Source organism: Penicillium canescens (assembly GCF_028828765.1).
Source record: "Penicillium canescens strain IBT 15451 chromosome Unknown utg000004l_segment0_segment0, whole genome shotgun sequence".
In the NCBI taxonomy this organism is placed as follows: Eukaryota; Fungi; Ascomycota; class Eurotiomycetes; order Eurotiales; family Aspergillaceae; genus Penicillium; species Penicillium canescens.
In genome coordinates, this window is record NW_026703966.1 from 2,579,749 (window position 1) to 2,603,006 (window position 23,258).

General features: G+C 49.1%; 11 protein-coding genes across 11 annotated transcripts; 2 read left to right on the forward strand and 9 right to left on the reverse strand.

The window, feature by feature from the left end:
• Positions 1–284: 284 nt before the first annotated feature.
• On the forward strand, positions 285–1,572 carry N7446_006334 (uncharacterized protein; the record flags this gene model as incomplete). The annotated part of the gene is made up of 5 exons (XM_058515082.1): positions 285–512; positions 589–672; positions 732–773; positions 819–1,474; positions 1,536–1,572. The coding sequence occupies 5 exons, from the start codon at positions 285–287 to the stop codon at positions 1,570–1,572; spliced, it is 1,047 nt and encodes a 348-aa protein (XP_058372260.1).
• Positions 1,573–1,829: 257 nt separating this feature from the next.
• N7446_006335 (Sodium/calcium exchanger membrane region) lies at positions 1,830–2,528 on the reverse strand (the record flags this gene model as incomplete). Its single annotated transcript, XM_058515083.1, has 1 exon — positions 1,830–2,528. The coding sequence occupies one exon, from the start codon at positions 2,526–2,528 to the stop codon at positions 1,830–1,832; it is 699 nt and encodes a 232-aa protein (XP_058372261.1).
• On the reverse strand, positions 2,528–2,978 carry N7446_006336 (uncharacterized protein; the record flags this gene model as incomplete). The annotated part of the gene is made up of 3 exons (XM_058515084.1): positions 2,528–2,614; positions 2,686–2,769; positions 2,820–2,978. The coding sequence occupies 3 exons, from the start codon at positions 2,976–2,978 to the stop codon at positions 2,528–2,530; spliced, it is 330 nt and encodes a 109-aa protein (XP_058372262.1).
• Positions 2,979–3,325: 347 nt separating this feature from the next.
• On the forward strand, positions 3,326–4,802 carry N7446_006337 (uncharacterized protein; the record flags this gene model as incomplete). The annotated part of the gene is made up of 4 exons (XM_058515085.1): positions 3,326–3,778; positions 3,839–3,922; positions 3,970–4,688; positions 4,739–4,802. 4 exons carry the CDS (start codon positions 3,326–3,328, stop codon positions 4,800–4,802), a joined length of 1,320 nt encoding a protein of 439 aa, XP_058372263.1.
• Positions 4,803–5,959: 1,157 nt separating this feature from the next.
• Positions 5,960–6,205, reverse strand: N7446_006338 (uncharacterized protein; the record flags this gene model as incomplete). Its single annotated transcript, XM_058515086.1, has 1 exon — positions 5,960–6,205. The coding sequence occupies one exon, from the start codon at positions 6,203–6,205 to the stop codon at positions 5,960–5,962; it is 246 nt and encodes an 81-aa protein (XP_058372264.1).
• A 1,499-nt stretch (positions 6,206–7,704) lies between these two features.
• Positions 7,705–9,186, reverse strand: N7446_006339 (uncharacterized protein; the record flags this gene model as incomplete). Its single annotated transcript, XM_058515087.1, has 3 exons — positions 7,705–7,874; positions 7,938–8,828; positions 8,880–9,186. 3 exons carry the CDS (start codon positions 9,184–9,186, stop codon positions 7,705–7,707), a joined length of 1,368 nt encoding a protein of 455 aa, XP_058372265.1.
• A 412-nt stretch (positions 9,187–9,598) lies between these two features.
• On the reverse strand, positions 9,599–10,867 carry N7446_006340 (DUF92 domain-containing protein; the record flags this gene model as incomplete). Its single annotated transcript, XM_058515088.1, has 4 exons — positions 9,599–9,868; positions 9,921–10,281; positions 10,361–10,575; positions 10,682–10,867. The coding sequence occupies 4 exons, from the start codon at positions 10,865–10,867 to the stop codon at positions 9,599–9,601; spliced, it is 1,032 nt and encodes a 343-aa protein (XP_058372266.1).
• Positions 10,868–11,054: 187 nt separating this feature from the next.
• N7446_006341 (putative pyruvate formate lyase activating enzyme) lies at positions 11,055–12,233 on the reverse strand (the record flags this gene model as incomplete). Its single annotated transcript, XM_058515089.1, has 2 exons — positions 11,055–11,777; positions 11,847–12,233. The coding sequence occupies 2 exons, from the start codon at positions 12,231–12,233 to the stop codon at positions 11,055–11,057; spliced, it is 1,110 nt and encodes a 369-aa protein (XP_058372267.1).
• Positions 12,234–12,639: 406 nt separating this feature from the next.
• On the reverse strand, positions 12,640–15,607 carry xlnR (putative C6 transcription factor; the record flags this gene model as incomplete). Its single annotated transcript, XM_058515090.1, has 3 exons — positions 12,640–12,783; positions 12,839–15,123; positions 15,184–15,607. 3 exons carry the CDS (start codon positions 15,605–15,607, stop codon positions 12,640–12,642), a joined length of 2,853 nt encoding a protein of 950 aa, XP_058372268.1.
• Positions 15,608–16,906: 1,299 nt separating this feature from the next.
• On the reverse strand, positions 16,907–21,050 carry N7446_006343 (DNA-directed RNA polymerase; the record flags this gene model as incomplete). Its single annotated transcript, XM_058515091.1, has 2 exons — positions 16,907–20,221; positions 20,277–21,050. The coding sequence occupies 2 exons, from the start codon at positions 21,048–21,050 to the stop codon at positions 16,907–16,909; spliced, it is 4,089 nt and encodes a 1,362-aa protein (XP_058372269.1).
• A 422-nt stretch (positions 21,051–21,472) lies between these two features.
• N7446_006344 (uncharacterized protein) lies at positions 21,473–22,803 on the reverse strand. Its single transcript, XM_058515092.1, has 3 exons — positions 22,245–22,803; positions 21,913–22,175; positions 21,473–21,845 (listed from the first exon to the last, which is right to left on the reverse strand). The coding sequence occupies exons 1-3, from the start codon at positions 22,729–22,731 to the stop codon at positions 21,630–21,632; spliced, it is 966 nt and encodes a 321-aa protein (XP_058372270.1). The 5' UTR covers positions 22,732–22,803; the 3' UTR covers positions 21,473–21,629.
• Between the last annotated feature and the right edge of the window lie 455 nt (positions 22,804–23,258).

Consider the following 23,258-nt stretch of genomic DNA (forward strand, 5'->3'; position numbering starts at 1 on the left):
GACCAAACACTTAAGGCAGAGAAATGTTGTTGCCTGTTCAGCCCTATCCGTCCCGTATGCGCTAGTAATAGGGCTGACTGTTACCGTAAATTGGCCAATACACATACCATTCGTGTATTTGCAACTGTTTATCTTTTCCCGGTCGCACCTTCCCTGGACTTCAGCTTACCTAGGTAGGTGTGCTATTGCCAATGCGTTCATCTCAAACTTCTTCCAGACTACACCTGGATCACTGTCATGTCCCTGATCCAGACCTTTGGACTCGATTCCGAGGCTTGATCCAGATGCCCGCCCAGGCAGGTCTCAATATCAACTATGGCCTCCCGGTCATGGTGCTGTTACCGTTGGCAGCAGCAGCGAAGATATTCCACTGGCATGCGTCGGTTGTTCTGGTGGTTAATATCGTTGCTATTGTTTTCTTGTCTGAGGCGATTTCTATTTCTTCTGAGGAACTTGAGGAACACTTGGGTGAATTGCAGGGTGCGCTTCTCAGCGCTACGTTTGGGAATACTGTCGAGCTAACTATGAGTGACATGATTTCCGGGAGTTACATTTACTGGATAACTCGTTGACTAAATCTGCATACAGGCGGGAACTCTGGCCTTGGTCTATGGAGAAATTCCATTCGCGCAATCTGTAATGGTGGGCAGTATCCTCTCTGATACCCTTCTGGTAAAACATAAAATCCCAGTCAGCATACAGAGGTATCGTTGAACTAACAGCTCAATCAGGTCTTCGGCTGCTGTCTCGTAACAGCATCCTACAACAAAGACGTCCTAGAAGTCAACGGCGCCCTAGCAAAGACACTTTCATCATAGATGATGATAACAGCCGTGGCACTCCTCCTCCCAACAGCACTCTACTCAACGTTCCCAGTATCCAAAATCGACAGCAGAGTGCTATCGTTCTCACGTGGAACTTCATTGGTGCTACTCATCCTTTACGCTGGATATCTCTACTTCTACCTAGGGACTCACAAGCACCTCTTCACCTCATGCGAAGACCAAGTCGATGAAGAAGATGAGAATGTCGAATCATCCACTCCACCGACGACAGTTAGTCTGGCTTCTTTAGTGATCAGATTGGTGATAGCGATCGTAGCTACCATTTTCTGCACGGAATTTCTGCTGGAAAGCGTTGGTGACATGGCGGAGACTCTTGGGATTTCCCATAGCTTTATTGCGCTTGTGTTTGTTCTGTTGGCGAGTAATAGTACCGAGGCTGTTACTGTTATTTCTTCGTCGCGGTCTGGTAATACTGACTCTGCAATTCGGGTGATTATCGATAGTCTTTTGCAGATTGGCCTGTTTGCGATTCCTTTTTTGGTTATTGTGGGCTGGTGCATTGCAGAGCCGATGACTCTTTTCTTTGATTCTTTTGAGACTGTTGCGATGTTTTTGGCTATTCTGGTTGTTAATCATTTGCTGAGGGATGGGCAGTATGCTTATATCCATGGCGCGATGTTGATTGCTCTGTAAGTTTCTCTTAGGACATATTGATGGTGGGTGAAAGCTGATACTAATCTTTTATTTTAGGTATTGCGGTCTAGTTGCTGCTTTTTACACACGCTAGGTTTTCAACGATATCAATTTACCCTCCAATGGCTTAGTCTATTATGCTTTAGATTGAACCGATGTCGTACTACAAGCATGGTCGTATCGCACAGAGAGTAAAAATGGAGATAAATTCACAAGCCCACCAATTTAAGAACCCAAGAAGATAACATTCGCCGACATCTCTGGTCTCACATAAAACAAAAACGCAATAATAGCATACCTAAAGCAAAAAGGATTAGCACAATCCCCCAACATATCTAGGAAGAATAACACTCACGTCCCTATCAACATCAACCCCTCAAAATAATTACTTCTCCCATCCGAAATAAGGTAAGTCATAACAACAACACTAAGCAAAAGTGTCGTAGCCTCAAACCCGTCAAACCGTAAAATAAGCGGCCGATTAAAAGCCCACCCAACAAGAACCAAAAGCGGCGCAATAAGCATCGTAACCCTCAAAACACAATTGATAATCGCCCGAATTCCCAGCTCAACCTGGTTATAAGACCTAGACCCCGTCACGATGGAGTGATACTTGACAAAATTCCCTAAAATCGGGACAATCGTCACAGCCAGGAACGACTCGTTTGAACCAGTCATCCCGGCTACTCCGGCCAGACTGTCCACGATGTAATATGTACATCCGAATGTACACGCCGACGCAGCAGCAAGGACCAAACCAGCGACATTCTTTCCGAGATATGGGCGGGGGAGTTGTGCTTCGATGATTTGGCTTTGTCGGTGTTGGTGTCTGCTCTGTCTTGTATTTGCATCATTTTGGGCGAAAGGCGTGCTGGCGAACATTGTCGCGTGTGTTCCCAGTCGGAAAAGGAGGAATTTCATGAGCAGGGCGATTAATATGACTGCTGTTATGCATTGCGTGAAGAGGATCTGGCTGGTTGGTGTGTTCTTTGCGGAAGGGAAGACGTCCATTATTGTTGGGATGGCCAGGAGGACGAAGACGACTGTCATTAGGGGGAGAGGATTGTTGTTAGGGTTCGGTCGAAGCGGAGGCGCTTTTTGTCGTAGCCTGATATGAAGAGTGTGCTGCCGAGGACCTGGTCATACAGAGTATGAGATTAGTTTGTGGTTTGGGCTTTGGTTCGGAGTTAATGTTTGGATTGTATACCAGTAGTAAATCGCTGAGAACACTGCCGAGGATGACGGACTGGGAGATATGTGGGCGTTTCTGTGTAATTGCATTGATTACGATCTGATTGTTCATCATTAGTTATGTTTCGCATGGTAGTGAGGGGCAGCCACCATTAATTCGACCGAGGTGCCGAGTGTTGATTTGAGTAGTTCGCTCGTGGCCCGTCGTCCACCCACGGATAGCGCATCGACAGATCGGCTGATCCATGGTCCCAGTGGGATCAAAGCCAAGATGTTGAGTGTGAATATCGTGGCGCTGTTCAGCCGCATAGCTCCAGCTGCTATGCCGATGAGGGGCAGTATTACCGAGCTGAACTTGAAGGAGTTGCGCCGGAGTTAAGCCATAATTGAGGGATTCAATTTGGCCAACCCTTCAAACATGGTTGATATATAAACTTGAGAACATAGCGACGATTAAATGCGGCTATCTTTCGTACCGACGTGTCATTGAAATATACCGTAACCGTATGGAACTATGTGTATTTTATCTCCATGGCTTTTACCGGTACAAATACAGGTATCTGTTTACGTCGTACTATATCTCCGGGTACATCATCTCCCCCAACCTAGTGAGTGACTCTCTTTGAGTGTTATTTCACTTTCACTCTTGACAAAACATGGATGATCCTGCTCTCCGACTGCGAAAGTCAACCAAGATCAGCCCCAGCATGGATGGCATCTTCGACACAAACTCGCCGTCTGCAGAACGGCAGGCATTATTAAGAGAAGAACATGCCCAACACGACAGAGTTGATGAGCAGAATAACCCGGTGATGTGTGAAGCGGACCCCTCCGAGCTGCGCCATATGTCTCCAGGCAACTCTGTTCTGCGGGTGGTAAAGACGGTCCTGGGATGCAGCTACTCCAACCTGCTTCTGCCGTTTGTCTTTCTGGGGATCACAGCGGGGAATCAAGTGTGGGACGATTCCTTTGGTTTCGTGTTCAATTACTTGGCTATTCTTCCCCTGGGGGCATTACTCTCTTTTGCTACCGAGGAGTTGGCTAAGAGTGTTGGACAGACGCTTGGAGGATTGATCAATGCGACGTTTGGAAATGCTGTTGAAATGATTGTGAGTGTTTCTGAACATTTGGTCTTGACTGGGGAAACTAACATCCTAGTCATTGCGCAGGTGGGGATTACTGCGGTCAGACAAGGTGAGATCAATATTGTCCAGTCCAGTATGGTGGGCAGTATCCTTTCGGGCAATCTTCTAGTAAGCTTAAAGCTTCCAGTTCATGGGTAGTTTGCTGATCGATTTAGATCCTTGGCGTGTCTCTATTCTGCGGCGGCATTTCAAAAGAGGCTGTAACATCCAATGTGGATGTTAGTGGGATCTTGTCATCTTTGATGGTCGTCTCCTCTGCATCACTGATCATCCCATCGGTTCTCTATTCAACTATATCATCCAAGTCACCAGATGTGGTACAGAGCGTGTTGAGTTTCTCCCGTACCGCTTCGGTTGTTCTACTCGCATTCTACCTTGTCTATCTTTACTTCCAACTGAAAAGTCACTCTGAGCTATTCGTCGATGATGAACCAGAGGAAAAAGAAGAACAAATCCTGGGCCCCTGGGTAGCGAGTATTGTCTTAGTCCTTGCTACCCTCGGTGTCACCGTCTGCTCTGATTGTCTGGTTGAGAGTGTGGATGGCTTTGTGGAGAAATGGCATGTGAGCAGGGCTTTTATTGGCCTGATTGTCGTTCCAATTGTCGGCAACGCGGGAGAGTTCAACACGGTCGTCAACTCTTCACTGAAAGGCGATATGGACCTCGCTATCGGTGTGGTCGTGGGGAGCACTTTGCAGATCGCTCTGTTCGTGAGTCCGTTCCTGGTAATTTGCGGTATGATCATCGGACAGCCCATGTCGCTGCGCTATAGCCCAATTGAGACGGTGGTGGTTTTCCTGTCTGTTATAGTGATGGACTGCTTAATCCGAGGCGGTCGATCTAACTACTACGAGGGGTGTTTATTGGTTGGAACGTAAGTGACTACCTGAGTGCTTGGTTTTGGCCAGTGCTAATGAATTCTAGGTACCTCATTATTGCCATTGCTTTCTACGTGCATCCAGATGCAATCGACTCGCCATTGATTTGATGTGCTGTCAAAATAGTTACGTTTACAGTTACATCTTTCGCAGTTACGTACCGTTTTAATCGAATAGCAGGATACAGACGTTATTTTCCGTACTTAACTAGTATATTATAAAATACATAGATCGACGACGGGTCTTCTGAAATAGAAACGGTATCCGTTCGAGAACACAAACTGACAATGCATGGGCAGGGACCAGCGGCGCCCATTCCCGGTGGAGTCGCCTCGTAGGGCTGAGACTTGGCGCTAAAACAGAAGCAGAGGACCATCATGAATTAGTATTGTGACGTAATATACATACTCTAGTTACAGTCACACATTCCTTTTAGGGTCAGATTAAATGATGGGGCCACACACTAGTGCGCCCATAGACATTGGGCGCCTCGTCGCTCTGTAGGAAATGGCATGTCAAGCAAATAGTTCCGCAATTTGACCCGGCATCTAGACAAGAAATCATTATTATGACACCCACATGAATAAACGATACACAATATCCTTCCGAATTACAATTACTGTAGACAAGGGGGCGAATAAATAGTCCCAACATACAGTAGTCCCACCTTCCATCGGCTCCCCAACCAAAGAATAGCTTATCACCCCAAGGGGAGGGCTTCAGGCAACAGAATTCCCCTAGGAGACAGGGGAATTGACCCACATGCAGAGGACGTCACGTCCCCATATCCCGGAAGTGATTGGTATACAGCTGCAGGGATTTACACCGTGCTGTATGCAGCCCTATGGGCCCCGCTTTGGAATGTGTAACTTATTGAAAATGCATGACGGATTTTTTGTTTGCGGGCTATATTATTGGCCTATATCTTTGATCACATCTGAAAAAAGGGCCTGCCTAGTTTCTGGGTGACCAAGTAGTGGCAATCCTGCTCATTTCTTTCCGTAGTACAGAGTTTTGAGACAGAAGGAAGAAGTCGAACTCCTTACACATGCCATTAGGAGAGAATGTTGCAACTTGAGATAAAGAGAAAAAGGAACAATTGAAACACCAAGTTTCCAACAGAATGCCATTCTAGTATCGTTCAACAAACAGTAAAATACCCAAGCCGTAAGATAAAGTAAATTGTACCGATAGAAATCTTCATCTCCTCGGGAATTAGTCACGTTCGGTATTCACAAGGAGGTAAATCTCACCTACAATTTATAAATCAAGGCTGTACAATACCGTGTTCCGTCATCCCCGGAGTTTTGGCATAAATCGGGGCGGGCTGTTGGATCGGAGTGTAAGGAACCCATTGCTGTATAGGAAGTGGCTGGAATCCGGCTTCAACCTCTTGTTGTTTCTGCTTTTTTTCGCGGCGCATCTTAACGTAAAAGACAATAACGACGGTGACGACGATGAAGAGAACAATCGGGATGATGATCGCTTTGAGAAGGAGCTTCACGAGACCCATGGTGGCAAAATGGAGAAATGTAGGCTGTTTCGGTGTAGACTGGTAGACCAATGTCAGAGATTCAAGGTCCTAAGGATATGCAATGTAAGATTTCTCCAAACAACCACATTGCATTAGATGGGTGACCGATGAGAGCTTTATACCCTGATCATGTCCAGTGCCTTTGTGGTGATTGGCAAGGTCCCTGTCTTTGTGTGACGAGTCCATGTCGCATTATCCTAGACGTGAACTTAGTCTACATATAGAGCGTGGGAAGCGCTTATCGAAAGTATTTGGTTGGTGTCTAAGTTTGAAATGTGAAGTAGGCAACACCGGGGAATTGCTATTGCGTTACTTTTAACCCATCACTTTTGCTAATCGGGTCTGACTCCACCAGCCCTATGTCGTGATGTGACTGTGATTGATCGTACATGTACATGAGTGAAGCTTTGCCATTTTCTGGCGGGACGTCTGCTTCATTAGTGGTATGCATGACTGCCGAGTTAAATACTTTTGAAAAAAGCAAGATAATTCCAGAATATGGCTCACCTTTCCGACATTTTTAATAGTTATTTGTTTGAATAGCACCATAGGTAGATGTGTAACGTGGTCTGACCCTGCTTGTCATGACACTTCTATCGGCTTCATACGTAAGGAGTAGTCCAGTGGAACAAGGCCTGGAAGAAATTCCGCTTTGGCAGACTTCCCTTTGTATAGTTTGATAGCCTCAAGTATAAACATCATAAGTAAAACCCCAAGACTGGAAATTTCTTACAGGGTTACGAATTGATTGAGCAGATAAATCAAAACAAGTTGCTGCTCTTCTTCTAAATACCGGATCCTTCAGTAAGCCAGCCACTTGCATTAGTGCAATACCTGCCCTTTACCTGAATATCTACTTGTTCCCGGGGCTTTATGCGATTTTCAATTGTCTGCCAGGCAACATTGGAAAAATTTGGGTTCCCCAATCAGTACTTTGCGTTCACCCAAGCCACCTACCAAAAAATGTGCCAATTTCTCACTAATTTATCGAGGCATATTGAATGCAGTATTAGCTATATTTTAGGTAGCACCCACCTGACTACTGGCCGCACAGCCACAGGCCGGTAAATCAGTAGTTAGACGGGTGATAACTAGCGTAGTTCTAGTCCTATATATCCACTTCCAATGCTAAGCTAATACATACGACAACAGGTTGTGGAGAACAGGATTTCCTGTCCGCTCAGCCGAAATTAAGCCAAACGCCGGTTAGTAGTTAAGTGGGTGACCACTAGCAAATCCTTACAGTTGTATGGGTTTATATTTTGGCGATTTTTCGCTCGAATGAGGTAGGAACTGCGTGAGAGGATGGATACAATTGGACAAGAAATCCAAGATATCAAAAATGGAAGACCGTTTTTACAGTTTCTCAATATAACAGGACAATTTCAAAATTACAGTTGATTGGAGTGGAGTTATCTGCTGATACTAAGCATTGCTAATGGTCATGTACTATCTCAAACCCAACCCGCTAAGAAGAATCAAAAAGAGACCTTCTCAACGGTATCGCGGTACAGAGCTTTTAGGTCCGCGCCCAGCAAAAATCCAGCTCGGAGCTGGCAGCGAATGGCGTCAGTTGCCAACTTCCGGTAGTTGGCCACACTCTTGTAGAGAGCCTTCAATTTGTCGGCAGTGAAAGGGCTTTCGGACCCTTCAGAATGTTATCACTCACAGCTCACATCGCTCTCAATTCGAATATAGGAACACCACTTACCACTGTACCAGTTAGGTCGGTCCCGCGGGGTGATATCAACCAGCTGCGCGGTGGGAGCCTCCGAATGAACAGTCCTGATTCCCCCAACAGCATTTCCGTGCTCATCACGGATGACATCCCCACCCTCTCCAGTGGAAATCACAGCGCCATGCGGGGGCGCAGCGCCCTTTGTGATCCACTTGTCCATAGCCTCAAAGATGGCATGGTAGATGAAGGAGCTGCAGAAAGTGCTCCACTGGGCAGACCCAAAGGTGGCAGAGGTCATTTCGGCCATGTCGGCCATGGGCACGTACTTAGCCTCGCGGTTAGACAAGCCGGGGACCTCGTACAATCGGTAGGAGTCGCTATCATGACGGCGGTGGGGGTAGGTCTCCAGCCCGTTTTCGTTTCCGTAGAGGGTTTGGTGGGAGAAGAGTTCATAATCGCCCATTGTCTCGATGACTTTGACATAGGATGAGCGTGGGTCTGGCAGCGCAGGGCCACCGTCGCACTGGAATGGGAGATATCCTTCGAAGGAAATCGATCCATCAGGCAGTCGGAGATGAGATTCATGAAGGATAAATCGACGGGTCACATCGCCTGTCTGGGCCATACCACATAGAATTACGCGGTTTGCCTTGATTGACAGACGGCCAGATCTCGCTGCGTGCGATGCGGCAACCAGGATCTCGGGAGACTGGATAGTTGATGCCCACCACATTTCCTTGAAGACTTTGTAGTTATTCCAGACTGTCTCCTCGGGAGCATCCAAAACTGATGGGATGACACTGAGGATTTCATGCAAGGTGCTGGTTGCGATGAAGGTTATGTCCTTGTAGCGTTTGCTGTCCGCTTTCTTTGTAATTTCAATCGCAGAGGGAGCCTGGGAGTCGACTTGAAGCCATGCATGACCTGTGGAACTGTCAGCCGAAGAATAATAATGTCAATGAGGAATTAAATCACCATTTCTCATGATCCACCGTTTGGTCTTGAGCCATACCTTTGTTCCGCCCAATGAATCAGAAGGCTCTACAACAACAAGTCCCGAAAACTTGGTTGGATCCTTGGGGGAATGGAGAACAAGGCGGGTGCAATAAATTTCTCCCTCAGCAAATCCGTCAATCAGATATTCCTGACGAATGTAACTTTCGGCGTGAAGTGGAACATCTTGTTCATCACGGAAAATGTCTGGCAGGAGACGAATTCTTGGCTCCGCGATGCGGACGGTGTTTGCTTCTGCAGCCTTCATCGCGATCTGGAGTTGCTCCATGTCTGCGGTACTAGCTGTATCTTAAAGTGGTCAGTATTTCCATTTGCTGCCGCCTGTGTTGGAGACGGTGAGCGAAGTAAACGAAGGGGTGTACCAACGAAGTAGGGCCAGAGTGACACGTGACACGTCGACGAGTGAGAGTTGAGAAGGAGCGAAGAACTCAACCTATCAAGCTGTGGGGATATGGGATGGCCAAAAAGGGAAGTAACGAATTACCACCACGAGCCTGATCAGGACAGGTGAACCCTGAGATGATTACGTTGGTTCTCGTTCATGAGATTAGCTGATATTGATCTGACATGGGTTCATTATAGCTAATATTCAAATCAGTGTAGGCTACTCAAACCAGATCGATGATGTATAAAGCTTGATGAGACTTATAAAGAGCATATACCAGCTCTGCTCAAGTAGTTTAAACAAGTAACTCAAACACGTTCAGTTCCCAGACATACTGTGCAATGCCCATAGCCCCAACACTCATCATAGTAGCCATAAGGACGTTCACACCGTTATTATCAAGCCAGTCATGGCCAGTCTCAACACGGCGGCTTTCATGAGCTTCTTCTTGTAATTTGGACTTTCCTTGGCTGCCGCGGGATGTAGCCTCATTGGCAGCCTTGCCAGTAGTTACGGGGTGAGACGCACCTGTGGCTTTCGTTAATGAAGCAGGATGGACAAGCACCTAGGCAAAGAGATTAGCCCCATTCAACATGGACGAGATATTGGCAACTTACCTTTCTGCCACCGCTTCCCTCAACAACCTTTCCACTCCTCTTATCAACAACACTAGCTTGCAAAAGTCCACCAAGGACACTATCAAGGACGCTTCCCAGCGCACCCCAAAGAGTCATGGCTACAGTCCAAAGTGCTCGCTCTTTAATTCCCGCGTTGGAGCAAAATGGAAGCACAATGGCAGATGTCAAAGAGACAATGAACGAACCAAGAAGACCAGCTCCGAGCCCAGTTATCGTAACACCACCGTTTGTGCCAGGGGGAACTTCACGGAGGTTGAGGGAGGTAATAAGGCGAGGTTTCGATTTGGAAAGGATGCCAAGTTCGGAGGAGAATGTGTCTGCGGCGACAGCGGCGTAGTTCCTATGATAGATTGTAGTTAGTATACAATTAACGATAGACGGCGTGCATGCAACAAGAGAGGCGATATAGGAACACGTACGCAACAATGCCAACCATCAAGATATCAGCCGCCTTCTGACCGAGCGAGAAACATGATTCCGTGCCTGTTGATTTGGCCAGAACAATTGTGTGGGCGATAGATAGTACAGTAGCGACGACGGAGTTCGCGAGCACTTGGATATGGTTCCGGGGACCTTCTCCACCCTCCGTACCGGTAGCAGAGAGTGTCAAGCGCGCCTTTATTTCGTGTTTTACCTGTCATCGTGGAACATGATCAGTAACGTTAATGAGATGGATATACACCGCCAGCTACAGTGCTGGCGGTGTACAGCCCCTAACACTAAGCGACGGGACTGCTCACCTTCGTGACCTTCGTTCCACCAAAGTAGAATACCGCCAGCAGTGCGACTGGTGCTGACCATGGGTGGAGGGCGTGTGCGGAGGCTGAACATCCCGCAACGACAAGGCCTAGCGGAGTAAGGGACTTGCGGGACCAGGCTCGGTAGACGAGCCCGAAGACAAGAGGAGTACCAATATATGGTTTCATTGTAAGCGACCAATAACCCCCAAGACTATTGTCTCTGGTGAGTGAAGAGGGAGTTGGAGTTGGAGTTGGAGCTGGAGCTGAAGCTGAAGCTGAAGTGGGGCCAAACAGCACCATCACATGACGTCTATCAATTACAAAAAAAAATCAAGAATAAGATGATAAGTACAACTGTGATCTCCAACGTGTATCACAGATGGAACGCGCTATTACTTTCATTCACCTCACAGAATCGCCAAAGCCCAGCCTGAACAGCCGCATCCCTTACACTTAGAAGCTCCTCGTCCCGCACGGCACGGTTGATCTCCGCATACCGAATTTCCTCTGACGCGCCGTCCGCCTCTCCAATGCGCACTTTACGTGTCACACGCCGTTTCTTGCCAACATGTGCATCAGGATGGTACTGCTCCATAATATGCACATACAGATCTCGAGAGACATTCTCAGCCAGCCAGCGCATAATCTCCCGACCCTCGTCCTCTTTACCTGGCATTACCAGGTGACGTAGTAAGACTCCCTTCTTGGCTATGCCGTCTGATGTAAATGAGAGGTCGCCAACTTGGCGGTGCATCTCTTTGATACTTTCCATTGCTGTCGCGGTGTAGTTGTCTGCCTTGAGGAGGCGTTTCGATGTGCTGCTGTGCCATACCTTGAAGTCCGGGAGGTAGATGTCAACTAGACCGTCGAGTAGTTTCAAAGATTCGAGAGAATCAAATGAAGAGCTGTTGTAGATAACTGGAATTCGAAGTCCCATTTCACGAGCTGTCAGGATGGAGAGGGCGACTTGTGGAACGACATGTTCCGGCGTGACGAGGTTTATATTGTGCACATTTCCAATCTGTTGAAGCTTGATATACCATTCCGCAAGTTCTTCTGGCGAAAGATCGAACCCATTGCGCTGGTGAGAAATGTCCTGTGATATTATCAGCATTAAGACTGCAATTCGACAGATTGACGCATAACGTTAGAGATAGAAGCATACATGATTTTGGCAGAACACGCAGCGCAGATTACACCCGGAGAAGAATACGGAACCACTCCCATGAAAGCCCTGTATACATGGCTCCTCTCCACGATGCGGCGCAATTATATTGACTTTTGCAGTCATAGCCCCGATCAGACACATGCCCGTCGTCTCATACCGGTTCACTCCGCATTTCCGTGGGCACAGGTTGCATTCTCGGAGATGTGCGTATGAAGCAGCACGCTTCTTGGCTGACTCAACTGAAGTCAGGAGCTGATATCGTGGCATATAGTCGTCCAGGAGGAAAGCTGGCGGGATCCCCAGGGAACGTTTGAAGATCAGCGGGCCCTGTGGAGGCTTGCGGAATGTAGAGAGGAATCGAGGTGATTTTATTAGAGCTGTCATAGTTGAAGAGATTAAGCCATGTCAGATCACTTGATACTTTTTCATTCGTCAAATATGCCTGGGAGTGTGAAAGTCGCGTCTATGTTCATTGATGCAACTGAAATGCGGAGAAATGCTTATCTGAGATGTCGTCATGGCTCTACCATGCTATAATACTTGCGGAGCTTAACTCAGCGAACTGCGAACTTGCACTTCAACACCTGATTTTCGTCCAAACACCAAAATTAATATGTAAATAGAGGGTATGGTATGTGCCGAGTAAATAGATAGACAAAGTGTGCGCCTTTTCGCTCCTCGGGGTATGTCCAAAGTCCAAGAAAAAGTAGTATACAGGACGCAAATCAGAACCAACAAGAAAAGATATATACTTGATCAATGATGAAAGTATAAACAGCGAGTGAGGTAACTACAGCGCAAGTCCACTGCCATCCCCGCTCCAGCGGTAAAGGGCCAGTACTTCACGCCTGCGCTGCTGCTGCTCACCAAAGTCTTCCGGAAGACGGCCACGAACCTGGGCAAGAGCTGAGCGCATCACTTTCCGGAAAGTTCGCTGGATGATGTTAGTATCCACTCTTAGCTGTGCAGACGAACTCGCGGGCACTTACTTGATATTCAGTGTTCAAAGTCACGACACAAGCCTCATGTGCTCGCACGATAGTTTCGCATGCTCTGACCACACTTGGACTAGCATCTCCTTGCAACTTATCCGCAGTCAAGAGTAGTAGGAAACTACCTTGCAGCAGGTATATACCGAAGAAGAAGGGCATGAAACTCAGATCGGGATCGTATTCTAGGATGTCCGAGGCGGCTTCAGCAGAGCTGACGGCATGTCCCATGGCCGAGATGAACGATTCGGACGAAATCCATAGGTCGTTATCATCGAGCAGGTTGATCGGATCCCACTTCCCAGCCAACAGAATGTGGAGAACGTGCATGATATGGGTGCCGTAAGCAACCACCATCCTCGTGTGGACGATGGACTCGCTAACATGCGATCCCACGGTGCTACTCGACCGACCTGACGGGCTGACATGGTTGAGGTTGGAGCCCTCCATAACAGTGTCATTTTCCGGACCGAGTGCGAGAGAGCTCGTGAACCGGGCTTCGAACTCTTTCAAACTCTGGGCGTAGACATCGAGCTGTCGACTGATTTCCATTGCCTGACTTTCCCATTCACCACTGTTCCGGAAATGGAGACCAAAGCGCGGATGGTTTCGGGCATGTTGCAGATCCACAATTTCACCGAGGATGGACATCAGTGGTAAGAAGTATCCGAACATGCTGTGGCCAGTACACTCGAAGGATGGGCCAGCGCGGCGGTAATTAACCGACGAGAAGTCTCCTGTTTGCCAGATGTCGTCGTTCATAGGCTGTAATAAACCCTCACATTCCTTATCTAGAAGTGTCAAAGGACGGTTGTAGCAGAGCGCTAAATGGCGATCAGTCGCATATAGCAACCACCATATCCGACGGCGCTCTTCGCGTTCCTCTTCTGTCAGGTTGACCGCTGAGTTGCCAGGACCATGACCCATGAGCTGGGGCGGCTGCCTCTTGCCGTTAACGTCGAGCTCTCCTTCACCCTCTAGTTCGCCGTCCTGGCGAGTTGTTGCATTAGGCGGCAGTTCGCGACCTAACTTGAGCTCTCGTGCAAGAGACCAGGCTGCTGTCCACCACCGCATACTTGCAGCCTTATATTCACTAGCGGAAACGACTGTCGCCAAGTGAACGTACGTAGCGACGTCGTCCACAGCGCCAGTTGCACTGCTCTGGGCGCCTAATTGGTCCATTGACACGCCAAATCCACCTAAAGCGACCCCGTTGATTACCATATTCGCGGGATAATTGGGAGATGCCTCCCCAGTTGCAGGTCCATGGATAAGTGGTCGAAGTAATCCAACAGTCAATTCCAGAAGCTTTTGGCAGACTCGCCCGCGGGCAGAGGGAGGTGATGTCAAAAATGCAGCTTCACTCGTTTGTGCGGCTACCCACAACATACTGGCGAGGAGCCCGGGGCTGCACGCCCGTGGTTTCGTGGGGTGTAGGAAGGATTGCTTGCGGAAAACATAACCAACCACATATGGAGACGACGGAGAAAGATGCGAGGAAGATGAACTGGTGAAGTAGACATCGAGAAGATCACAGGCGAGAGATTGAGGGATTATAGACACGATGTGTGGAAGAACTGGTTGCAAGACGGGGTATCTCAACGAACTAGAGAAAGATGGCATGCTGAAGGACGGAAAATTGGCGGGAGACGGAGAAGGTAGTGGCAACCAACTGGGTGATTGACCTGGCGGAGAAAACCCTAAAAATGAAGCTGTAGGATGTTCCGCCGAGTTTCCAAGGCGGAACTGGTTCATAGACGTCGAATTCGCCTCTTGCGAATTCATTAGAGGGTATGCGCCATCATTATAGCCCGAGCCAAAGCCTTGAGAATTAAGCATCGAGCTGGGCGACCGAGAATTTGCATTCGCGGTTTGCATCATATGTATAGAGCGCAGATCGGGTACGGACATTGGCGGTCGATGCGATTCTTGTAATGCTTCATAATGGTTGAATGGCATACCTGCCATGCTAGAGCTAATCTGCTGCTGAGAAGCTTGAACGGGTGCCTGATTTTGGCGCATACCAGATAAACCTGGCATCTCAGTGTCATGTGGTCGTGATTGTGCGCTTTCGGTTAGAGTGCGCGCAGCATCAAAGGCCGGATCGTAGCGTTCGTTAGATTCTGGTAAAGACTGGCCATTCGACGGATGGCTTTGGGCATGCGTCGCACTATCTTTACCACCTAGGTCGCTGTCGGTGGTGATAGTGGCTGCGGCTATATCCTTTTTCGACGCTTTCCCGCGCTTCTTCCGCTCGCGGGCGTATTCGCAACTGAGTCCGAACTCTGGAATTCGTTAATTAGACTATTTTCGCAAGCCAAAGAACACCCGTGAACTGGCCATACCAACACAATGTGCGCACGGGTTTTGACCGTCGCACTTGGTCCGCAATTGATTGCACTGGTCGCAAGCCCGGCTAATTCTCCGCCGGACCGGAGTGGCAGATGAGTTCTTGCGGATTGCGGAGCGAGCCTCGGCAAGGCTGTCGCGCGATTGTGGCCCTTTCAGACTGGACGAGGCGTCTTGTTCGCTATATAGAAGATGTTGGGTGTGTGGCAATTTGGAATCAGAGAGCGATTGGGCGAGATCGGATGGGGCGTTGGCAGTGCCAGCTTCCCGTGCTAGCTGGAGTTGTTCCAGCGCATACTGCGACCCCTCCGCAAGCGTGTCCAGCCCGGGGGTTTGGGATTGGGGCATTCGTTTAGATTGTGGCTGGGTCGAGAAGGACGAGCAGGAATTGGGCAAGGATTGGAGGGAGGTCGTTGACATTCTTCTCCGAGGAGGCGGGGAGGCGCTCTATGTCGACATAGAGGGACAGGACGAATCGATGTGACCTAATCTTTCTCGTCCAAGGTGAGACTGACGGGGGAAGGTGATGGTGATCGAGAACACGGGGGGCATAAGTGTCAGTGGAACGGCATGAGAGGCCGTGGCGGAACCCCAGATCCCGGAGGCGACTTTTTTCTCGGCGGAGCCGAGGACCCAAAGCTTGATTCTCGGCAAGAGAAGATAATCAGGAAGGGTCTAAGAGTTCAAGGGTGCAACAAAAGCAATGTGAATAAAAGCAAAGATGTCAGGAACCTGACGATCTGGGGAAGCCAGTCGAGACTGAAAGGCGGGGGAACGGGCACGTGTTGCACGGGGTATACTCCTCAACTACTCCCTTCAGTTCTACTTCTACTTCTATAATCCCTGTTTATTTCATACGTTTTCTTTTAACGCTCTTCTGACTGGGAGACCCCCTGTGCAGACCCGTTTCGAATCTGCATCCCTTGCTCCCTTCGCTTATTGGCTGCCACTTTATCCAGTGTGACCCCGGTCATCTATACCTGGAAGGCTTGCGCCCCGTATTCAAGAGGGCTCGGAGAAGCACCAGACGGGGACTTGGGCCCCTTAAATGTCTGACCACCTCGGTAACATACCCCGGTCTTGGCCAGGCAGAACAAAGGTACAAAGGTACATAACAGGCCTACTGTCGGCAGACCAAGCCCAATTTTCAATTGCTAAGCGCAGCTCCAACAGGATACTTGCACCCTTGAGAACTATTCAAACTGATTGGTATATGCAGTTTAGAGACTCAAATCCCAGCAAATGAGGACTAGGTAGCGACTGAGCTAAAGCCAGGTTTCCCCCAGATTGCCCTACCGGCTGTTCTATTTTGCCTAAATCCATCGATGCCCCTGGCCGGTTATTTAGCTTTAAAGTTGTTCATACTATGGCTATTTGCTTAGGTTAAATTCATTAAAAAAGATGTGGAGTTGGCTAAGTTCCGATTGAAATAAAGTCTAAGATCATATTCGTAAGTTACATCGCTATATGCATGGTTGTTCTTTCGTTCCCGGTGCCTCCTCTCCAACAGCATAAAATATACAAAATGTAAACAATGAAGCCCAGGGAAACAAATGGGGAATGAGGAAATGTACAAGGAAATTAAAAGGCACCTAATATGCATCCGCAGACCGCTTTTCCACGATACTCAGGAGATGAAATGGGAAAGTAAAGATAAAAAAGATATGCAACGCCAAAGGGATAAAATTGAAGCTCCGCACGGAGCCAAAGATGGGAGCCTCAAGAGAAGAAGTATTCACTCTCGCGAATGCGAGTCAAATCCCAGTCTCCCTTGGCAGGGACTGGGCGGAACTTCAGCGGAACCCACATCCAAGTGGTCGCCACGCGCGATCCTCTCTTCGCGGGAGCCTTCTCGGTTTCATCCACAGGTTCTGGTTCATCGTCAAGCAGCTTCCCGTCGGGCAAGTCCATGTTTCCCAGCAGGCCCTGGATGGCCGGATCGGAGGTATCGATTCCATCTGCCATGGGCGCACGTTCCGCGGATTCAAGATTCTCTGGCACGTGGCCCATTGCGGTTGCACCCAAAGATTTGGTCATGCACAGGTCTGCATCTGTGCCACCCAGTCCTTCGAAGACACTGGCGGCTGTGACCATAGCACGACCCTCCGCTTGGTCTTCGGGATCCTCCGAGTTGAGAAGATTCTGTCGTCGTTGCTCTTGAATCAGCTCGGCGAGCTTTGAGCTCTTTCCCCCCTTGCGCAGAGCGCGGATTGCCTTGCCATGCTTGCTGGTCAGGGGGATTCGGGCAAGGAACAAATTCTTACCATATCGCACCTTGAACTCAGCTGCGAGGCGCCCGATAATATCGTCGCTATGCATGCGAACGAAGGCATCCCGGAGGATTTCATTCATCTGGTCGACATCACCGGCATGGGTCCAGAAGGAATCATGGACGGCGGAGAATGTCAGGCCTGCTTCGTGGCATGCGTTGGCAGACAAGATCATGTGCGTGGCGTCGAGGGAATGAATGAAGTTAGGTGGGAAAGCCTGGAGCTGCTTGCGCTTCGACACAATGTCGTCGGCACTAGGATCCATGATACTGATTTCTTGCAAAGTAGTTTGCACGCGACGAGCTTTGCGAGTGCGGTATGGTTGGACAACTGGAAGACCCAGCGGAGTGGTCCAGATGACAGTCGACTGGAATGATTTTTCGGGATCGAGGGATCTCGGAAGAGAAGAGCGGTGGGTGGCCTTGTGTGTCAACGCTTGTTCGGTGAGTTGCTCGATTTGCTCCGGTGTTAAGGACTGTGTAATGCGGAGCGCAGAGTCACCAAGCCAATATTGAATATCGTGAGCTCCGTTGAACATGGTGCCAAGAGCGCCGAAAATTTTCTGGGCGATGTAGACAGACGCCGACACCCTCTCTGCGCTGGAGAGGTCTGGTAGATAGTCGACAAGCTGCTTTTTGACTTGTCTTGTCGCTCCCATGAAGGTCACGCCATAGACATTCGTCATGACCGTCTGCTTCACAATCTTTCTCGTCACTCTTCCATCGAGAACCTTGGCTAGGCTATTGCCATTGGCTGCGTCCTGCGTAATGCTTTCGTTGACAAAGTCACACACACCGGAATAAACATCTGATGGGCGATCAGAGGGCTCAAGGTTGACCTGTTGGGCACCGGCCTTATCGCCACCCAGGGCAGCGTAGTGCTGAAGACCATTGCACGAGCCATCTTGGTGGATGGGGAGATGAGACACATATGTGGTGGGATCGGACAGTTGTAAGGCATTGCGCAATTCCATACAAGCGGCCAAACATTGCCATGGATCCTCGGCCTTAAGCCACCACTTGCGTCCATTCAGACCATTGTTGGCCGAGTCGAGGATATCGTCCAATTTGTCCATGGTGTATTGCTCCCGTTCAGACATACTTGCCTTATCAAAGCCACTCAAGTTTGCAATCTGAATCTTCAACCAGCGCAAGCCACTTACACCAAGTTCTTTTCCTGTGTCGAAAAGCAGTAACCCTCTGCAGTTGTCAGCTCCCATCTGGTTCAAATAGGGAGGAAGAGGGTACGCTCTGCCGCGGAAATCCATGTTATGGGGTAGGAAGAAGACCTCGTTGCGGTAGGCTCTCGCGATCTCGAGCTGGAAATTCTGGAAACAGCGAATAGAGTGGTATCCAGAGCGAAGGTTCTCAATTTCTCGCAACTTTCGACTCCATTGGTGCTGCTCCGCAAGGTCGGCATCTGAACTTGGCTGCGGAGGAATCGTCAGGTCTGGGTCCAGGGGGGCGATTTTCCCCACGGCTTCTCCAGTATTCCAAGCTTGAACCATTACGTCGAAAACGGACCGATTGATCCTCCAGGCAGTAGCTCCAAGAACATCAAGGCCAGCTCGAATCTCTTTCATGCCATCGTCCTTCATAGCGGCTTTGATGTAAGCCGGTTGCAGAATTTCGCCGGCAGTACTGCGCACCAGGCTGCTTTCATAAACTTTGTATCCACCGCTCCTTGGTCCAGTCCAAGGCTTCGGTTTGGTGACCATTGGGAGGTGGCGGGCCAACAATTCGGAAGGAGGCTCTTTTGTTACAATTTTGACAATTTCAGGGTGCACATGGATGAGACCCGAGCGTTTTCCGTAGTGAATTTGATAAGCATGTTGGAAGGCCGGTGGCATGGTGCAGACCTTCTTCTTGGTAAGGGGGTCCTCAACCCAAACAGAGATTTTACCGACATCGAATAGCATGCTCATGAGACTTGCACCGACTCTGACTTGTACACGGGAGCCCCAGTGAACATGTGAATCTTCCTCATTGGCTTTGTCGACAAGCGTCTTCCATCGCATGCGGCCATCCTTGGTCTTGCGGTTTGCAAGAGTCTCCTTCAGGGCCTTGAGACGGCTAGGGTTTACACCCTTGTTTTTCGTGATGACGCTTTTGGCAATCAATTCATCTTGGAATTCTTTTCCAAGAGTTGTAGCGATGGCAGAAAGTTTAATTCCCTTGTCCATTCCCGTGCGGCTGAACACGGACATGACCGTGATGATGGTGAGTGCAGCTAATCGATCAGCATCGAGAGATTGGAGATATACGCCATAATCACAACGATCCCGCTGCTCGACGCTCGTGATGGGGTTCGCAAGCGCCTCCTCCACAAGCTCCAACTCTCTCTTGATTCTTGCCACGAGATCCGTGTGCCATTGACTCAAGACAGAGTTTAATTTCTTTTCATCCGAAGACGCGTTCAGGCCTGCTTTTTGTCTCCTCGCGTTCTCTGTACGCCAACGAGCGAGTGCTGACTCGATACCATCGGCTTCCAGTCTTTTTTGTCTTATTTCGTTGCGTAGCGTCCGGGCTTCTTCTTCGGTGCCTTCGAAATTTGAGGGCAACTGGATTTCAGAATGGTCTGCAAAGAGGGACAGAGACTCTTTGAGGGATGACATTCCGAGTCCCTTTTGATCGACGGACTGAATCACGGGGGCATCGTCCATGGCAGCAGGTACGCGCTCAAACTGGGATTCTTCTAGGGCATTTAAGGACCCATCCATTCTCATGTATTGAGACACCAAGTCCAGCATGTCGGAGGAACAAATCTGATTGTGAAGTATTAGTATGGCTTCAATGGTCCTGCATAAAATATCAACTCACCCTCGATAGCTCCCCAACGTCGGAGTCCTCCAGTATCTCCAAACCAACGATTTCCTCCTCTAGCCCCGCCTTTTGGGCAAGCTCCCAATAACGACGGACTGTTCTCTCCCGCTTCGTTCCGTGAAGCATGCGTATAGCCATGTGGAGCATGATTGCAAACGTCTCTTCATTGGGTGTCACACCACCGGCCGGCATATCCACCTCAAACCATTTCTGCAGAGGGAGGACCATTTCCTGTGCCCGATTGAGGATCATGTACGACACCATTTCCTTCAGATAGCGGTTGTGTAGGTTCAGGTACTCCTGCGAACCGACCGGATGGTAGTGGCCAAGACGGTTGATTAATGAGGCAGCTCGTTCAAATTGGCCAACTTTCAACGAGACTTCCAGGTTTGCCCTCATTTCTGTCTCATCACCGCCAACACCGTGCCTCCTGCGAAAAATTTTGGCTTGTGTCGAAGGGGTTGAGTCAAGAATGACCAAGGAGGATGTATCGAAGGCGTCATAGGGCATGTGCATGAAAGAATCGGAAGGACGGGAGGAATGCGTATTGAAACCGGGGGGATCAGCAGCCGTAGCGAGATGGCGTTTTGATTGAAGAGACGACCTCCGGGAATGACTTTGGGTCACAGTAACTGGAGGGTTCACGAGCGAAGTCCGGTTGCTTGTATAGGAATGGAGTCGTGTTGTCGGTAAGGTGACCGATGCTCGAAGGACATGGGCCCTCCGCGAGTGGAAGAGGGCATTTTTCTGACGAGCCACGCGTGATAACATCGTGCGTGGATACGAGGATTTCGCGATTGCGTCGAGGGTAGGATAGGGCGCGAAATGAAGAAAATATTAAGGATAAAATTATATGGATAAGAGATGCAAACTTTCAGAGTGCAGGTCAAGTAAACAGACACCGCAATGATAGCAGAGGCGAAACCAAGGCGATTTCTCACCGCGATTATACGCTGACCTGCAACCCTCGACTAAAGCAAAAAAAGAGGGAAAGGAATGAAACAGTAGAAAAAAGGGGATTCTCGATCTGTAGCAGCGGAGACTCGGGAGAAAAACCGGCTTTCACGTGACCACATACCGTATCGCCCTGATTGGCGGACAGCTCCATACAGGTGGCAACGGCTGAAGAGCACGCATATTTACTGGTTATGTATGTAGTCTGGTGTTTACAAGACCCATTAGCGTGTGCTAGGCGGCAAACAGAAAGATACATGTTGTAGAAGCTAGACGCTACGTAGAAAGCACTAATCTGCCATTAGATTAAAAAGCCAGGAAGAGATGAAGCTTGAAATAGAAATTAATGCCAAAAACCCGCTAAGAATGGATTGTTTGATGCTGCAAAAGGATTCGTCACTGCTCGTTCTCGTTTTGAGAGGCCCCATCTCGTTGTCTCCGGCGATTTTCTTTCATAGCCCAGCCGGTGAGGTCAGGTCGTGCTGGATCGATTCTTGGGGCACTCATTTTATCGAGGTAATCTTCCGAGTTTATATTCGTCTCCATAGATGGGAGTGTCTCGGGCTCCTGGTGCATCATGAAGCTTTCATAAGTGTACCACGCATCTTCGGTCTGGGATAGGGGGCGTTAGCAGGAGGGCGTCACCAAATATACCAAATATAAACCTGTGAAGACATACCTCAGCATCAATCCATCCATATGATTTCCACTTTTCTTCCTGCATTTTCTTCAAAAGATCCAGATTCCCGCCGACCATGTTCGTTTCTCCGTCTTCGGCTCCCTTGACCTTGATATCGATTGCGCGTGCCTCGGTCTCAGCGGGTCGATCATCGTCGTCTCTTTTCCGGCCCTTTGCTTTGGGCATCTCATCCAAAGCATCTAGATGGTGGAGTTGTGGGTGGAATTGAACAACCGACGAGACCGGCGAAAGGTGCAAATTTTCTAGAACGAGCTGTTAGTATCGAGCCCTGTCAAGCAATATTCTGGTGCTTGTTTCGGCATCCAACGTACTATTTTTGAATGTAGCCAGCATGTAAACTGGATCACCTTCTTCGGCGGGCTTCACCCGGCCCCCAAGTGATTGTGTTCGCATCAATGAGGCCGAATCAACTGCCCGCTTATTATCTAGGATCTCCACGTCCCCGTTACCCTCCATCTTGACTCTGCCTCCAGAATTGGCAGCGGCACCTCCAGCAGTAAAGCCACCGGACATTCCATAAGCGCCTCCGTCACGAGATGAGCGGCTCTTTTTCATGGCTTCCCCATAGCGCAGCCCCTTGTTGACATCGTAGTTTCCGCGGGTGTTGATAGGCACATCGACCTCAACAATGCCTGTGCGCGCCTTCATTCGGAGCTGAGTAGGGCGCTGGTTATTTCTATCGTTGTAGGGAAAATCCTCATCTCGGTCGAGGTATTGGAAGACAAAGCGAGATATCTCGGAGTCGGTGAGGAAGACATCGTAGGAGGCAATGACTGGATCATCATCGGAGGAACCCATGGTTATAAGAGAACAAATAGAGGCGAGGGGAATAGACTAAAAGTAAAAGTGCAGGAATCGAGAATGTTCGTGGAACTTTTTTTTGCTTATCGAATTTCGTCGGCGGGGAGGTGGCAGAAAGAGAGCTATCGATTTCACCGCCCCCACAATCCTTATATTTACCCCCTTTTCCCCAGTCCCATTTTCTTCCTTTGAGGACCCGGAGCCGTGACGAGAGAGCTACAACGCTGTCCTCCCTCTCACAAATCACGCTCTCTTAGACGTCGAGGTCTTCTTCGTCACCATCGAGCTTGACAACCCCCCTCGATGCCTTCCTAGCGTGAGAGACGCACCCTTGCTTAAAACCTTCCATCTCCCACCACATTGTGATCAATCCAGTCGTCCATTGCCACACCACCCATCTACCATGGCTTGAGGGCATTTACATCGATTGCGCCCACAGAACCTTTGTAACGGTTTGAGTTACAAACATTGAATCGATAGAGCCGGAGGCCCATGGTCTAGACCTGGCAGGAAAGACATGCTAC

Excerpts from the sequence above, each read along its gene's own strand:
- N7446_006344 (XM_058515092.1), bottom strand. The coding sequence starts at position 22,731 with ATGGGTTCCTCCGATGATGATCCAGTCATTGCCTCCTACGATGTCTTC. Across the intron at positions 22,176-22,244 it reads GCTGGCTACATTCAAAAATA|AAAATTTGCACCTTTCGCCG; the intron begins GTACGTTGGATG and ends AGCTCGTTCTAG. Across the intron at positions 21,846-21,912 it reads ATGGATGGATTGATGCTGAG|ACCGAAGATGCGTGGTACAC; the intron begins GTATGTCTTCAC and ends CCCCTATCCCAG.